The sequence below is a fragment of the Triticum aestivum genome, chromosome 1B (genome assembly GCF_018294505.1).
Source record: "Triticum aestivum cultivar Chinese Spring chromosome 1B, IWGSC CS RefSeq v2.1, whole genome shotgun sequence".
In the NCBI taxonomy this organism is placed as follows: Eukaryota; Viridiplantae; Streptophyta; class Magnoliopsida; order Poales; family Poaceae; genus Triticum; species Triticum aestivum.
In genome coordinates this window covers 477,079,058-477,097,179 of record NC_057795.1, presented here as the reverse complement: position 1 = coordinate 477,097,179, position 18,122 = coordinate 477,079,058, and the positions used below count along the sequence as shown (strand labels likewise).

General features: G+C 47.8%; 1 protein-coding gene across 1 annotated transcript; it reads left to right on the top strand.

The window, feature by feature from the left end:
- Nucleotides 1-9,966: 9,966 nt before the first annotated feature.
- Nucleotides 9,967-11,249, top strand: LOC123092946 (probable carboxylesterase 15). Its single transcript, XM_044514809.1, has one exon. The coding sequence runs from the start codon at nucleotides 10,050-10,052 to the stop codon at nucleotides 11,121-11,123; it is 1,074 nt and encodes a 357-aa protein (XP_044370744.1). The 5' UTR covers nucleotides 9,967-10,049; the 3' UTR covers nucleotides 11,124-11,249.
- Nucleotides 11,250-18,122: the final 6,873 nt, after the last annotated feature.

Sequence of the window (18,122 nt, the reverse complement as noted above, 5' to 3'; positions counted from 1 at the left end):
CAGGCCGTTTTTTGCGCCGGCTTGTCCCCATGCCACGATTTTACGCGCCCTTGAAGGGCCAACGACTGAAGATGCTCTTAGTACTAGTAGGCTGCACACAGTATGTGACCGACACGCATGCGTTCTCAATCTCCCACACACACACTCTCTCTCAAGCTCTCTAACATGTTCTAAAAAAAGTTGTGTGACATGCACAACATGCATGCTTACTTTCCCACTCGCATGGTGTGCATGAATGCTCTCACTCTCTTTAAAAATTATCTCACGGGCCCTCTAAAGCCTTAACAAACTACGGAAAACTACAGTTTTTTGTCAAAAGCTCTTCCTCTTCTTTTCGATTTGTCAAAGAAACTCAAACTTTTGGTACTCATAGTTAGTAGTAGAATTTTTTAAGAGAGAGGTGGCGTGTGAAGAGAGAGGGGAAGAGCTGCGAGAGGAACTGTACATGGATGTGACAGAAAGTTGGCGTGAGGAGAGAAATGTGCATGCATTTGTCAGTTTGTGCTGCTGTACCCTATTCTGCCCCCTATGTCTCCTGCCTAGATTAGGTTGGTTTCAGGGCCTGTTTAATTTCAAATAAGTCACCAACTTATAAGTCGAAAAGTAAAAAAAATGACTTATTTTGCCAAACAGATTCGATTTATAAGTCACCTCAACTTATAAGTCATAAGTTGCTTCACCCTAACTTAAAACTTATAAGTCACCCCCTTTTGTGTGGGTCTCACCACTTGCATGATGTTGATTGGTGTGAAAAGGTGTGTTAAGTGACTTATAAGTCAGGTGACAACCAAACAGACGTGACTTATAAGTCACTGGTTTTAAGTCACCTGACTTATAAGTCAGATGACTTATTGGAAATTTGGAACCAAACAGGCCCTCAAATAAGTCATCAACTTATAAGTCAAAAAGTGAAAGCAGTGACTTATTTTGCCAAACAGACCCAACTTATAAGTCACCCCAACTTACAAGTCATAAGTTGCTCCACCCCAACTTAAAACTTATAAGTCACCCCTTTTGCGTGGGTCCTACCACATTTTCGGCTTCAGGTCCACACTGGACGCCCACCCGTGACCCATCCCGAGCTCGATCCCACCGCGCACCCCAACCCTCGCCGCTGCCGCCCTCCATCGCGAGCTCGCCCCCGCCGCAATCCTTCCGATCCAGCACGCTGCCTTCGAGATCCAGTACGCCGCTGCCCAGATCCGCTCGCCTCCTCCGCTCGCCGCCCGGTCTCCACCATGGCCGGTAGGAACTCAAGGTTGCAGCTCAACCTTTTCGAAGATTCCCAAGGCGCCGACAAGGAAGACGGCTTCTTTGGTGACGGCTCCCAGGTCGGCAACTACTCCCCATCGATTCGTGCGGGTGTTGCTCCGTTTAGTGCTCCGGCGGCTGGAGGCTTCTCTTCGTGCGTGGGTGTCGAACAATGTAATTTGTATTTGTTAGTGATGACTTGTATCGATACTTGTATGAATATACGTACGCATATTTGAAATGGATTTGTAAAATGAGATGGCGGGAAGAGAAGAATGGCGGAAAAAAACAGGGTAAGAAGATGTGGTCTGCTGACTTATAAGTCAGGTGACAGCCAAACACGCGTGACTTATAAGTCACTTGTTTTAAGTCACCTGACTTATAAGTCAGGTGACTTATTGGAACCAAACAGGCCCTTAGTATTTAGGCATAGATTTAATCTCTGTTGTTGAAACACATCTCGAGGAAAGTGGCACCACATGGATGGGCTAGATAATGGGTGTAGTGTGGGTGCACCAACCCCGGGTATAGAAAAAACACTCTCAAAGAAGAATGGGAGTCCCGATCATAGCCAAAAAAGAATAGAAGAGAAACAATTTTTGCATGTTGGGTAAGCTCCAAATCTCCCCAGCAGATGAAAAAGTAATGGAATTTGAGCAAGAAATACCAGCGGTCTGCTGCATGTTGAGAAATCCTCAAGTCCCTCTAGCCGATCTTGAGCGTTGCTGTTTAGGACTTGGTCGCCGTCGTGGCCATGGAGCGACGCCCCGTCTCAACGTCATGGTGATCCTTCTTCTACGTCGGAACCCATGTAGCCTTCTCCTCATCCTCCGATGTCGGATGCAGGCTTCAGGTCATCCTTGATGCGCATCGACGAGGAACGACTAAAATAATAAGCAGGTTGGCATGCAGGAGTGCGACATCGACGGAGGACAACACGGAGATGGCAAAGCCTGAGCCGGCGGCTAGGGTTAGATATGGGGATGCGTGCAAGGGCATGAGGGCAATGAGATGCTGGGGAATGAGATTCTGCATGGATACCATGGCTGGATCACACTGGTGGATAGCAGCACGGAAGATGGTCTAGGTTGGCCGGAATAGGAGCCGCGGGCGACGGTGGCGACGGTGATTTGGAGCAGAGGGAGAGACACCGGGAGTTCAGGGGCGTGTTTGGTTGTCGTAGTGAATAGTAGTTGAGTTGCATACACATCTCAACCCAGTCTGGTTCTGAAAAAATAGCCTCATATGCGACATCTGCGAGTTGTTTGGTTGCCTGCATCTAGGGTCCCTGCATTAGGTAGTACGCAAATGCGCTTTGTTTGGTTGCCTGCATTGTCCCAAGCGGCACATGAACTCGGTGTTTGGTTGCACGCATGAGGTATGATTAAGAGCTAGCACTTCACATAGCAGACAGGGTTAAGAGCTAGCAGAGGGAAGGGGAGAAGAAGTGCAGTGTGCGTCGGACAATGGCGACTACGGTGGATAGTGGCCGTGGCGCCGTGTCCGACATGACAAGCATGAAGTCATGGACAACCGACCCTGTCGGCGGCACGGCGAGCGACACCGTCGGCGAACTAGTTGCGGTGCTCGCGCAAAGATAGTGGACATAGGAAGAGAATGCAGTGCTCGCGCCATGCTATCCTCAGTGCAGTGGACGAGAGAGGAGGCCGAGATGATCGACGTCGGATACGACTCCAGTGTAGTAGGGTGAGAGAGAGGAGGCGAAGATGATCGACCCCGTCAGCGGCACGGCAAACTGCAGTGTGCATGGAGGCAGAGGACACAAGAAAGCAGTGTGCACGTCATTGCAGCGTCAGTGTAGTAGGAGGACGACATAGAGTAGGCTGAGATGAGCGACGCCAGAAACGACTCTAGTGTAGTAGCATGCGGGCAAGGAGATCAAGGGGAAGGTCTTTAGCGTCAAGAGAGACCAATAGGAGGGCTCTGAGTAGAGTATAGAGGAGCTCGACATGGCGTCATCAGTGCAGTAGACTGTTGCTCAAAGAGAGATGAAGCTACGATCGTCGAAACCAAAAACTTACAACACGAATGTTGTGAGGAACTGCGAGATTAGGCTGTTGGTCAAAGGAAATTTCAAATGATCCATCATGCACGACGAATCTGACAAAATTCGTCCAGAATAGCTCCAAACGGAAACACAAGATTAAGAACTTACGACCGATGAAACTACAAACCGATCGCCTGAATGGAACCGCGGCATCGATGTGCATCTTTTTTGTGTGGAGCTTACCACGAATCGAAGCATGGTTGTATAGATTAGAGGGGCATGGAAGAGAGGAGATTAGAGAGGAGCTTACTGGACACCTCGCATCCCTCCCGTTTCTCCTCGTGCAGGGCCCGCTCACTGCACTTCCGCTCGGCCTAGCTCCAGAGAAACTGTTGATTCTTACGTTTCCAACTAGCAAGGCCTAGAGGTGTTTTAAGAAGTGTGCGATGCAGGCCCAATAGTGTATGCGGGCTACCAAACAGGCCTCTTACTTCCCACGCGGGCCTGGTTGGCCTCTATACGGGCAACCAAACACGCCCCAGATGTGTGCATGGCCGCGTGGGTACTGATTTAATTATCTCTAAACCGGTAGAAAATAAACCGGAAACATGGGGAAGGTGGGGACAAATCGGTAGGAAAGGCAAACGAAGGAGGCCGACGAAGGCTGGGCATCGTGCTACGTAAGAGCATCTCCAACAGCCGCGCGATGCGCTAAAAACTAGTTTACGGCGCGCCCATCGTCAGGTTTGGCGCGGTGCACAGCGCTGGCTCCAGCAGCCGTGCTAAACTGCAGCGCGCGCGTAGCTCCAGCAGGCACGCTAAAATGCAGCGCACGCGCTCTCACACAAACTTTTTTTCAGTCCATACATATTCTGTTCATAGATAAAAAAATGATACATAGTTCATAACATAGATAAAAAACGATACAAAGATATTTTACATAGTTCATAGCATATATAGATAAAGAACTACGGTGCAACTAGATAAAAAAACTACGGTGCAACTTGATAAAACTACGTTGCAACCTACTCCCGGTCGTCCTCATCATCATTATCATCATCATCATCATCCTCGGTGGTGTTGTCCGAGGTATCGAGCCACATGTCATTCCAACGGTCATCGTCAGGGGAGAAGATCGACGTCCCGCCTGCCTCAACGATATCGCACTGCGATATGGCCAGTGCCTTGCATGACGCCTGTCGGCACGCTCCGCGCGGCGCCTTGTCGTCCTCTCCGCCCAAAAGGCGTTCTCGACGGCGACGTCCTTCGGGTGGCGCCGATGCCACTCCGCCATGGCTCGCTCGTCCTCCTCGGCGATTAGGAGGCGGCGCTGCCGCCGATGGTGATCCTCACGGTCCTGGTCTGTAATCAGACGAGGCGGAGGGGCGACGCGCTGCGCCTGCTCGCGCGTGTAGATGTCGTGAAAGTTCAACTGCGCGCGAGGCCTTCCTAGGCGCCACACCGCCGCGTCGTACGCGCGGGCAACCTCGTGCGCGGTCTGGAACGTGCCGAGGCCGAGGCGGACGTCGCTGAACCGGATCTCGGTGTAGTAGGCGCCGGAGGGGCGCTCGCGGACGCCGCGGTAGCCCGAAGATCCCCGGCGGCGCGACGGCATGGTGGCGCCATGGTGGCGGGGCGTTGATGCGGCGAGGAAGTGGAGAGGAGGCGGGAAAAATGGGCGTGTGGCAGTGTGGTGGAGCGCGTGGTGAGCGCCGCATTTTATAGGCGGGCACGAAGCGGCGCGCCAAATCTATCGCGCGCCCTCCAGCTTTCTCCCCCGCGCGCGCAAACGTTTACCGCACGCGGTTGTTTTCCGCCATCGCTGGAGCGCGCGAAAACTTGCCGCGCGTGCTAACTATGCATTTTACCCCGCGCGCGTTTTTTGGCGCAACAGTTGGAGATGATCTAAGAGTAGAAACGAAACGCTCTGTTTCTTTTAGATAGTAGAGATTCCAGCGAACGTCCTTAGGACCGTCAGATTCTGACCGAGCGCATGACAGTTACTCTGCGAAGCGTGACAATATTCCTGTCATTTTTTTAACTACATGACAATTTTCTTTTCGTAGCATAGTAAATTCTTACAAACAGCATGATACTTCTATTTGTTTTCACATGGCGATTCTGAGTTTGTTGGGAAATCTTAAAAAATTGACGTCAGTTTTTTAACATTTCACTCTTTACATGTATTCGCTTCCACCTTGACATTGCAAAAGTTGGTCGGGTTTCTTTTAAGATGCATTCGCTTCCACCTTGACATTGTAGAGTCGTCGTATAGTCTCCATATGCATATGAAGCACACTCCTTGGACCTTGTTATGTGTTGCAATGTCCATTTCAGAGCCAGATCATCTAATTTATAGACGCAAAGTCACGGTACTTTAGTGCAATCCTAGTGTGAAATGAAGAAGGAAGATAGAGATGTTTAGCAGATTATTTGCTATTGATATGAACTGTAGATATAAATAATCTATAATTAATTTTATTTCACCATCAATTTGTTTGTATGTAATAGTTATGAGTGTACACATTAAATATGTACTTTGCACATTAATTTAAACTTAATCATATGGATTGAAAGAAGAAAAGTTGGGGGATTGTAGCTTCTCTAACTTTCCTTCTTAATGTTAGAGGATCTACAGCAAAGTCACGGTGCTACAGTGCAATCCTGGTGTAAAATGGAGAAGGAATGTTAGAGATGTTTAGCAGATTATTTACTATTGTTATGTACTGTAGATATAAATAACCTATAATAAATTTTATTTCACCATCAAATTGTTTGTGTGTAATAATTATGAGTGTGCACATTAAATATGTACTTTGCACATTAATTTAAATCATTTTAGACTTAATCACATGGATTGAAAGAAAAAAGTTAAGGGATTGTAGCTTCTTTAACTTTCCTTTTTAATGTTAAAGGATCCGCTTAATGTAGATGCTTAATACGTAGGGCCTTGTTATGTGATTCAATATCAAGGACTCTCCGGCAGGGTAATTGAGTTTTTGGCACGGGCCTCTTGTGTTTCCTCACTGCCTCTACGACGAGGATTGGATTGATGTTTGTCTTTGGTAGTCGGGGTCACTTGCTCAGAGTTTAGGGAGGCCGATGATGCATGTTGGGAAGAAGTGCTGACAATGATGCCACGGTGCCATCTTGACCATTGCCACCATGTTGAGTTGTACGTGGGGTATTAGCTAAGTGCCGCTCAGCAGATTCTGACGGGTTTCGTCCAATTTTTCATTAATTAACTGGACAATTCTCTTCTGCTTCATCAATAGATTAGGCAAATCTTTTGACTCCGTTTCAAAAAATATATCAAGAACTCCCAAGCCTCCTTGGTCGTTTGGTTTATAAATTATGTCCCAAGAAATGAGGGCAGATCGCTTATCCTCCGTGATATATTTCCTGCAAAAGCAGTGTATGGTGTATTTATTTACATGTTCTTAACACAATACAATCGCAAATGCCCACATACACTCACTTATATGAACGCAATCACATCCTATCCCTACGAGCACCTCCGAGATACTGAGCCAGCACCACATCTTGAGTTGACAAAGCCACCACAGGCCCCTTGCAGTCGACGGAAACATCTCCTCCCACTGAATGAACATCGTCGGAAAGCCTAAAATAAATTCAGGAAAACACGAGCATCAGTGCCAAGTCTAGAACTTGAACACTGGTGGGCTGGTTCCACCACAAGGAACCTAACCATCTGAGCTACACTCAGTTCGCATGTATTTATTTACTTGATTGATCACAGAGATATGTAATGACAGAGATCACATGAAGAAAGTTGGAAGACTAGTAAAAATAGATTTAACACGTGTAAGTTTTCTCTATATGAAAGCAGTGTGGAGCATCTAGTCAATCATCTTTCAACTCTCTGTGTCATTGGTGTGAAGTCTTCTACTCTAGGCTTGCAGGTGCCAATGGGCAATTCGAGACATGTGCTAGGGAAGCTGCCAATGGAGCATCCTAAGATACTTACCAATTCTTGCATTTTTAGCTTATTAACATTAATAGGGACCATGATAGACTTTGCATAATTGAGTCTGAGTCCAGTGTAAGAAAAAAAGTGCATGAGGAGGTTTTGAATTTATTGAATATATGAAGATTGCACGCATGCAAACGTATTATAGTATCATCAACATATTGAACAAACTAAAAGTTAGAGATGTCTCTTGAGAGGTGATTCAATCAAACTGTTATCCATGGTCTCATTTAAAATAGATTGCAATAACAGCTAGCACAAGGATCAAAAGTGAAAGGGGATCACCCTATATAATACCCTTTTGTAGAGAAATTGTTTCCTTGGTATTCCATTGAGCAAAATTGACGAAAAAACAAGGCCCAAAGATATCCATCCATTTTATTCAGCTTGGCACAAAGCCTCTAGCAACGACAATTTATTTCAGAGTTTGAAGTTCAGTCATGCCAAAAGCCTTTTCAAAATCCTGCTTGAGGATGACTATTTCTTTTCCAGATTGATGGCATTGATGCAAGTATATGCCCAAGCAAGGCAATCTTGTATGGATCGCCTTAAGAAAACCATATTGATTCAGGTATATAAGCTTTAAAACCACTTTATGTAACATGTTGACCAATAGCTTGATGATGATCTTAATGGGACAATTCGGTAAAGAAATAGGTCTGAAATCACTAGCTTGCATTTGGGCATCACGTTTTGGGATCAAAGTGATAAAAAATAGTTCATACTCTGAAACTTGACTTTGCCATAATAAAAATCATCAATGAGGCAATAAAAGTCCTCAACAGTGATATCGCAACATGCTTTCACAAAATCAGGAATGAAAGCATCAGACCCATGGGCTTTATCCGATGGAAAATTATGTACTACATCATCAATTTCCTCGTTGGAAAAGGAACATCTAGGCAAAGCAAATCATTTATCAGTAAGTGAGTCTAAGTTCAGTGGGCTATGAGTGACCATAGGGGAGTGTAGTCTTTGTTTGAATGCCCTTTAGAGAATTGCTGCCTTGGCAGAATGGCTAGAATGTTCTTGACCTTGTTCATCTTGTAGATTAACAATGAGGTTGTGCCTGCATTTAATTATTGCTTTAGCGTGGAAAAACTTGGAACTACATTTCTCCATATTAATCCGTCTGATTGTGGTTTTCTATTTCCAATAAATTTGTTGGCAGGACGGGAGCTGAAGCACAGCAGAAGCAGGTGCTCCTTTCATATAGTCATAGCATTCTACTCCTAAGTTGTAAGTTCCCTAAATTCCTCATTATAGTATCAAAGAAAAGTATCACCGTGTTTGTTGGAAATTCGCAGGGGCACGGGAGTGCAAGGGCACTCACCTCCCGTTGCCCCGCTCGTTTTGCTTCGCGATTCGTGCATTAGTTCAATCCCACATGAGGGCGTAGTAAGTTTTAATTTACAACGTTTGAAACTTACGTTTTTTGCATCTAAAATGGCAAGTTTTACCATTTTCAGAGATATAGTTTTAAGCAAAAAAAAAATCTGTCGGCCATAGACACAAAATGACGGTTTTTATCGATTGCTCGTACTAAGTTTCAAGCAGGGAAACTTAACTTATTTTTTTGAGAAGTCGTTCAAATATATTAATAATGGACCTTATTTGAAAGAGCTGGTCACGAGAACACGAATATAAAACAAAACTTAATTTAAGTTATATAAAACTTTAAAAATAAAGCCAAAATAAAAAGCTGGCACTAAGGACGTGAGTGCCCTTGCACTTGCGTGCCACAAATCCTCTCCCCCTTGTTTGTGGCTTGAATAGCATCATACATATTGAGAGCCTTGAAGTATTTTTTTTCAGATTTGCTTAACAGTATCCTTGAAATCATGATGTTTCAGCCTATAAATATCAAATCTAAAGTCCCCCCCGCAAGAAAAAAACTATCAAATCTAAAAATAGTGCTTGGACAGTATAAAGGCGAGGAGGAGAACCACTTGTATGCCTATCATCAGCTATCTCTTCAGGGCGCGTCTGTACTCGTGAAGCATGCAAAAATTATCCTTCGTGACATGTCACACATGCAGCGATGATATGTCTACCAATCAGCCTCATCGGTCCGGGACGCATTTACTCGTGAAGCACACAGAAATATGGATGATGGTGACGTGTCGCATCAACTTGTGTGTGTATCCCCACTTAAATCATGTTCCGTGCTAGTCCGACTCCGACCCATGCCGCCGTGCCCGTGCGCGGCTGGCCAGCCCCACGAAAAATGCCCGGGACGATTTAATTCGTTCGCACCTGACGTGTCAAGCCACAGAGGCCAGAGAAAATTTGTCTTACTTTACTATATAATCTGCTGCTGGTAGTGAGAAACAAGTGATTCCCCGACCCCGAACTGTGACTGACCAAGGTGTGGTAGTCGAGTCCACGGCACGGGCTCCAACCCCTAGTTCGGGACTTAGAGTTTGGTCCTGCGTGTTTACAACATGAGAACGACCAACACGTCCACATCATACCTCGGTCGCGGCCTACGCGCTTCACACAAGTCCACGCGACACACGACCTACTGCCTTTTTGGCCCTTTTTACCAGCTCCAACTGCACTGCCGCCACAACAATTCCGATCAAATTCCCTGCCACCCGCTTCGAAATTTCCCACCAAAAAATTCAACGGCAGAGCGCGACACGACCACCTTAACGATCGCTCTGCTCCGCCACCGCCACCGCCTATAAAACCCCACCTCCCCTCCCCCGTTGCCACCACCAAACCAGCACACTCTCACACCGTACCTCACCCTACACACGACGCCGCGCAACATACACCACAGCGACGACCGGACCGATGGCCCCCGCCGCCGCATCGCAGCACCAGGCGACCACCGTGGCGCCGACGAGCGGCCGTAAGGTGGTGGACGAGGTGTCCGGCTGGCTGCGCGTGATGGACGACGGCAGCATCGACCGCACCTGGACGGGCCCGCCGCAGGCACTGCCGCTCATGCAGCCGGTGCAGCCCTACGCCGTGCCCCGCGACGGCCACACGCTCCACGACCTTCCCGGGGAGCCCAACCTCCGGGTGTACCTCCCCGAGGTCGACGCGGGCAGCGTCGGCCGCCTCCCCGTCATCGTGCAGCTCCACGGCGGTGGCTTCTGCATCTCCCACCCGTCCTGGGTCCTGTACCACCACTTCTACGCGCGCCTAGCCTGCGCCGTGCCCGCCGTGGTCGTCACCGCCGAGCTCCCGTTAGCCCCGGAGCAACGCCTTCCTGCCCAGATATACACTGGCGTCGACGTGCTCCGCCGGCTGCGGTCCATCGCCATGTCCGACGAAGGCTCTCTCGACGACCCCGCGGCCGAGCTCCTCCGCGAGGCCGCGGACATATCCCGCGTGTTCCTCGTCGGGGACAGCTCCGGTGGCAACCTCGTCCACCTCGTGGCCGCGCGCGTCGGCGAGGACGGCGCGGACGCCTGGGCGCCCCTCCGCGTCGCTGGCGGCATCCCGATCCACCCGGGGTTCGTGCGCGCCACGCGGAGCAAGTCGGAGCTGCAGCCAACGCCGGACTCGGTGTTCTTCACGCTGGACATGCTGGACAAGTTCCTGGCCATGGCGCTGCCGAAGGGCGCCACCAAGGACCACCCGTACACGTGCCCGATGGGCCCGAACGTGCCGCCGCTGGAGTCCGTCCCTCTGCCGCCGATGCTGGTGGCGGTCGCGGAGAAGGACCTCATCCGCGACACCAACCTCGAGTACTGCGACGCGCTGCGTGCTGCCGGCAAGGAGGTGGAGGTGCTCATCAACCGCGGCATGAGCCATTCCTTCTACCTCAACAAGTTCGCCGTCGACATGGACCCTACCACCGGGGAGCGAGCCCAGGAGCTCATCGACGCCATCAAGAGCTTCGTCGCCCGCCACTTATAAAGCATAAAAAGGCATATTGTTTCCCGCACGTGCCGCACTGCATATAGTATCCCACAGGTGTGTCTGCCATTAAGTCGATCGACCGATGTGTGAGTTTTACGACCATATATACGTGATGGCTTCTGTTGCTACAAGGAAAATCACATTTTGCCGTGTGTTACTCTATAAGCCGTGAGCTCTTTTTCAGCCACTAGGCTTATGGCTCTCTAAGAGCATCTCCAACAGATGCCGAACGCGGCGCGCGCAAAAAACAGCTTTAGCGCGCGCCCACCGCCTGGTTTGGCGCGGCGCGCTGCGCCCGCTCCAGTAGCCGCGTTAAAATGCAGCGCGCGCGTGCCGCTCCAGCAGCGCACAAAAATGCAGCGCGCGCGCTCGTTCTACAAACTAGAAATGTAGGCATAGATTAAAAAAAAACTAGATAAATTGCATAGATTTTAAACAATACAAAGATATTTTACATCCGAAACATAGATTGCATTTAAATAATAAAAACGACAAACGATAAACATAGATTGCATTAAAAAAAACTACTCTAAGTCGCTATCATCATCATCACTATCATCTTCGGCGGTGTCGTCCGAGGTAGTTAGCCAGATGTCCAGCCACAGCTCATCGTTCGGCGTGAAGAACGAATGCCCACCTGCTGCAACGAGGTCGGACTGCGCATTCGCCAACGCCTTCCGCCGACGCCTTGTCCAAGCTGGAGCGGCGCGTCGGTGGCGGGGCGCTGGAGCGGCGCGTGGCAGAGAGGGGAGAGGGAGAGGAGAAGAGGAAGCGTGGAGAAGGTGCGTGGCGCGCGCAACACTTTTATAGGCGCGCGCGAAGCGGTGCGCCAAATCTTGCGCGCGAGCTGACGCCTTTTCGCGCGCGCGCGCAAACGGTTCCCGCGCGCGCTTGTTTCCTGCGACCGCTGGAGCGCAGCAAACCGCCCCGCGCGCGCTAAAAGCTGTGTTTACCGCGCGCGCGCGTTGTTTGGGGCGGCTGTTGGAGATGCTCTAAGCGGAGTGCCAAAGGAATAACACTCGGCAAACAAGCGACACTCGGCTTATAGTATCATGTAAGCCGACTGGTCTCCAAAAGACCTCAGCTTACACGCGGCATACGACTTCTACACGAAAAAGCACTCGGCTTACAGCATGAACCCGACAATGATATCCGTCATGTGTCTACAATGAAGGTGTTTGACGGCGCCGTCACGGAGCACCCTATAAGCCGTGTGGCATGTGAATACTCTCGTCTTACATGACATATAAGCCGTGTGCCCTCAATAAACACTCGGCTTACAAGGCATATAAGTCAAGTGCTTCATGCATGTATTTGGCTTACATTTTGAAGAATTTTTGCAAACCTATTTTTTAATGCAAAAATAGTTTCAAGGTGATTTCCGTTGCATTTATGTTTACTATTCGAATAGTATTTCATTCCGTTCTTTGATTCTTCCTCACTCATTTTCTCCCGACAAGTGTGCATGGGTCTTATTTTCGATGCCCTCAATTTTTCTATCTCTCTCTCTCTCTCTTTACCGCCACTTACTATTATCATTGGTCTTATTTTGATGCCCTTAATTTTTCAATCTCTCTCTATTTACCAGTTGCCTCACAAACACGACAGTCCCCCGGGAATGTTCTACACCTACTATAGACCACGTGGGCCCTATGAATTGGCTCATCTCTGAAACCCGTGAGAGGGTGGGTTGGAAGACCACGCCACCTGCTTGTGGTCCAAATATGTGTATGGAAGGGTGTTGTGATGTTTGAATACCCAATACACAACTTTGATGTGTCGCTAGCTTGCCTCACAAACACGATAGTTCTCCACCTGCAGTGCTGGTGCTGCACTTAGCGCCACTGGTAGAGCATCTTGTTAAGTCATGTGCTCAAACTTGGTCTAGCATGTCACCATCGCCTACCGCAACACAAACAAAGAGGAGTTCACCCCGATCAAACCCCTCTCGAGTCGGGTCAAAGGCGTAGATCGCACGGGCCCTACAGATTGGGTCATCTCTGAAAACCATGCTAGGGAGTGTCGAAAGAGCACACCCAAATGCACGTGGGCCAAATATATGTATGAAAGGGTGGTGTGATGTCTACATACCCAATACAACACTTTGATGCGACACTTGCCTCACAAACATGACAGTACCATAGAAAGGTTTTGCGCATGTAGTGCTAGTGCCGCACTTAGTGCCACCGGGAAAGAATCTTGTGAAGTCAGGTGCTCAAACTTGGTCTAGACTGTCAACATGTCCTAACGTAACACAAACCAAGAGGGGTTCAGCCTGATCAAACCACTCTCGTGTCGGGTCAGAGGTGTAGATCACGCGAGCCCTATGGATCGGTTCATCTATGAAAATCATGCGAGCAAGGGTCGAAAGAGCACACCCACATGCATGCGTCCCAGCTATATGTATGAAAGGGTGGTGTGATGTCTACATACCCAATACAACACTTTGATGTGGCACTTGCCTCACAAACACGACAATACCGCAGAAAGGTTCTACACATACAGTGTTGGTGTTGCACTTAGGGCCGCTGGTGGGGAATCTTGAGAAGGTATCTGCTCAAACTTGGTCTAGAATGTCACCATGGACTACCGTAACACTAACCAATATGAGTTTACCCCCATCTAACCCCTCTCTGGTTGGGTCAAAGGCGTAGATCACACGACTCCTACAGATCGGCTCATCTCCGAAACCCGTGAGAGGAAGGGTAGGAAGACCACACCACCTGCATGTGGTCCAAATATGTGTATTAAAGGGTGGTGTGATGTTTGAATACCCAATACACAACTTTGATGCGTCGCTAGCTTGCCTCACAAACACGACAATTCTGCACCTGCAATCCTAGTGCCGCACTTACCGCCACTGGGAGAGAATCTCGTGAAGTCATATGTGCTCAAAAGTGGTATGGCATGTCACCATGGCCTATTGTAACACAAACCAAGAGGAGTTCACCCTGATCAAACCCTCTCGACTCGGGTCCAAGGCGTAGGTCATGCGGGCCCTACGAATAGGCTCATCTTCGAAAACCATGCAAGGGGGTGTCGAAAGAGTAGACCCCACATGCATGCGGCCAAATATATGTATGAAAGGGCGGTGTGATGTCTACAAACCAATACAAAACTTTGATGGGACACTTGCCTCACAAACATGACATCACCGCAGAAAGGTTCTGCACCCGTAGTGCTAATGCTGCACTTAGCACCACCGGGAGAAAATTTTGTGAAGTCATGTGCTAAAACTTGGTCTAGCATGTCACCATGGCCTACTATAACACAAACCAAGAGGAGTTCACCCCGAGCAAACCCCTCTTGAGTCGAGTCAATGGCGTAGATCATGCGGGCCCTACGGATCGATTCATCTCCGAAAACCACACAAGCAAGTGTCAAAAGAGCACACCCACATGCATGCATCCCAAATATATGTATGAAAGGGTGGTGTCATGTCTACATACCCAATACAACACTTTGATGCAGCACTTGTCTCACAAACACGACAATACCGCAGAAAGGTTCTGCACCTATAGTGTTGGTTCTACACTTAACGCTGCTGGTGGGGAATCTTGAGAAGGTATGTGCTCATACTTGGTCTAGCATCTCACCATGGACTACCGTAACACAAACCAATAGAAGTTCACCCCGACCAAACCCCTCTCGAGTAGGTTCAAAGGCGTAGATCGCACGGGCCCTACAGATTGGCTCATCTCCAAAAACCATGCGAGGGAGTGTTTGATAACCCACAAGTATAGGGAATCGCAACCATTTTTGAGGGTAGAGTATTCAACCCAAATTTATAGATTCGACACAAGGGGAGCCAAAGAATACTTGCAAGTATTAGTAGCTGACTTGTCAATTCAAGCACACCTGGAGATTAATTATCTGTAGCAAGATAATCAGTAGCACAGTAATATGATAATTTTGATAGCAGTGGTAACAGTAACAGTAACGGTAACAGTGATAGCAATGATTTTGTAGCAAGTGTAACAATAGCAATAGCAATGGTAACTTAGCAAGAACAATATATGACAAACTCGTAGGCATTAGATCGGTGAATTTGTTGGATGATATTCATCATATAACAGTCATAACCTAGGGCGATACATCATAGCTCCAGTTCATAAATATAATTTAGGCATGTGTTCCGTAAATAGTCATATGTGCTTATGGAAAGAACTTGCATGCCATCTTTTATCCCACCCTCCCGTGGCAGCGGGGTCCATAAGAAAACCAAGGGATATTAAGGCCTCCTTTTAATAGAGAACCGGAACAAAGCATTAACACATAGTGAATACATGAACTCCTCAAACTACGGTCATCACCGACAAGTATCCCGAATACTGTCACTCCGGGATTTGTGGATCATAACACGTAATAGGTGACTATAACTTGCAAGATCGGATCTAGAACATAGATATAATGGTGATAATATAAACGGTTCAGATCCGATATCACGACAGCCGGGCCCAAAGTGACAAGCATTAAGCACGGCAAAGTCATAGAAACATCAATCTCAGAACATAATGAATACTAGGGATCAAGCCCTAACAAAACTAAATCGATTACATGATGAATCTCATCCAACTCCCTCATTGACCAGCGAGCTTAAGAAGGAATTACTCACTCCCGGTGGGGAGCATCATGGAATTGGCGATGGAGAAGGGTTGGTGATGACGAAGATCAAAGATTACCCTCTCCGGAGCCCCAAACGGACTCCAGATCTGGCCTCCCGGTGATGAACAAGAGGCGGCGGCGGCTCCATCTCGTGAAACACGATAATTCTTTCTCCCCGATTTTTTCCTCCAAAAATAGGATTTATAGCGTCGGAGATAGGGTCAGCGGGGCCACCAGGTGGGCATAACCCACCTGGGCGCGCCAGGAGGGGGCGCGCCCTGGTGGGTTGTGCTCTCCCAGGGACCCCCCCTCCGGTGGTTCTTGGCTCTAGTATTTTTATTTTATTGTATAAAAATCTCCAAAAAGTTTCATTCCATTTCGAGAACTTTTATTTCTGCACAAAAACAACACCAATGTAGTTCTGCTGAAAACAACATTAGTCCGGGTTAGATTAATTCAAATCATACAATTTAGAGTCCAAAACAAGAGTAAAAGCGTTAGGAAAAGTAGATACGATAGAGACGTATCAGTGTCGAAAGAGGAGACCCACGTGCATGGAGCCCAAATATATGTATGAAAGGGTGGTGTGATGTCTACATACACAATACAACACTTTGATGCGACACTTGCCTCACAAACACGACAATACCATAGAAAGGTTCTGCACCTACAATGCTAGTGCCACACTTAACGCCACCGGGAGAGATTCTTGTGAAGTCATGTGATCAAACTTTGTCTATCTTGTCAACATGGTCTAGCTTGTGATACAAAACTTTGGTGCGGCACTTGCCACACGTACACGACAATCATGTGGGAAGGTTATCCACCTACAATGCTGATGCCACACTTGGCATCATCGGGAGAGAATCTTCTTAAGTCGTGTGCTAAAAAATTATTACGACATGTCACCATGGCCTACCATAAAACAATCCAAGAGGAGTTCACCCTGGTCAAACCCCTCTTGACTCCAGTCAAAGGCGCATATCACGCGGGCCATACGGATCGGCTCATTTCCAAAAAACATGCGAGGGAGGGTTGAAAGAGAACATGAGAGAATTGTAGATCGCAGAAACAGAGGGACGGCGTCGCTGCGGTGTGGCGCCAGACAAATGTGGTAGCGAAGGGGTGTGGTGGCGTCCGATAGCGTTTGTTTGTGGACAAAACATTGATCGACCGGTATGTAGAAAAGCCAACCTGCCTGACCTATTTTTTGAAAAACTAACCGGTCCAACTAGTTTTTATAAATAAACTACAAAAAAATGTAAAAGGAAAATACAAAAAGTAAAAGAAAATAAATAAAATAGTTGTAATGAAATAAGAATGTAAACCATGTACTACAATTTAACACTCGGCTTACATGTTTCACTCACAGAGCACAAAAGGCACGGGACTTAGCAAAAATCACACGCGCAACCGAAATCCTCTCCTAGCGCCGCTGAAATCCTCCCAAATCGACTGCTCGCCTCGCCGAAATCCTCCCAAATCCCGCATTCCACGCGCCGCCAAAATCCTCTGTGCCCGCCCCACCATCTAAACCCACCCACCGGTTGTCGTGCCTCCCCCTCCCTTGGCGTCGTCCCTCTCCTCCAGAACCCCCCCATCGCGATGTTTCTGTTGGAAATATGCCCTAGAGGCAATAATAAAAGTGTTATTATTATATTTCTTTGTTCATGATAATAGTCTTTTATTCATGCTATAACTGTATTATCCGGAAATCGTAATACACGTGTGAATACATAGACCACAATATGTCCCTAGTGAGCCTCTAGTTGACTAGCTCGTTGTGATCAACAGATAGTCATGGTTTCCTGGCTATGGACATTGGATGTCGTTGATAACGGGATCACATCATTAGGATAATGATGTGATGGACAAGACCCAATCCTAAGCCTAGCACAAAGATCGTGTAGTTCGTATGCTAAAGCTTTTCTAATGTCAAGTATCTTTTCCTTAGACCATGAGATTGTGCAACTCCCGGATACCGTAGGAATGCTTTGGGTGTATCAAACGTCACAACGTAACTGGTGACTATAAAGGTGCACTACAGGTATCTCCAAAAGTGTCTGTTGGGTTGGCACAAATCGAGACTGGGATTTGTCACTCCGTGTAAATGGAGAGGTATCTCTGGGCCCACTCGGTAGGACATCATCATAATGTGCACAATGTGACCAAGGGGTTGATCACGGGATGATGTGTTACGGAACGAGTAAAGAGACTTGCCGGTAACGAGATTGAACAAGGTATTGGGATACCGACGATCAAATCTCGGGCAAGTAAAATACCGCTAGACAAAGGGAATTGTATACGGGATCGATTGAGTCCTTGACATCATGGTTCATCCGATGAGATCATCGTGGAACATGTGGGAGCCAACATGGGTATCCAAATCCC

Excerpts from the sequence above, each read along its gene's own strand:
- LOC123092946 (XM_044514809.1), top strand. The coding sequence starts at position 10,050 with ATGGCCCCCGCCGCCGCATCGCAGCACCAGGCGACCACCGTGGCGCCG.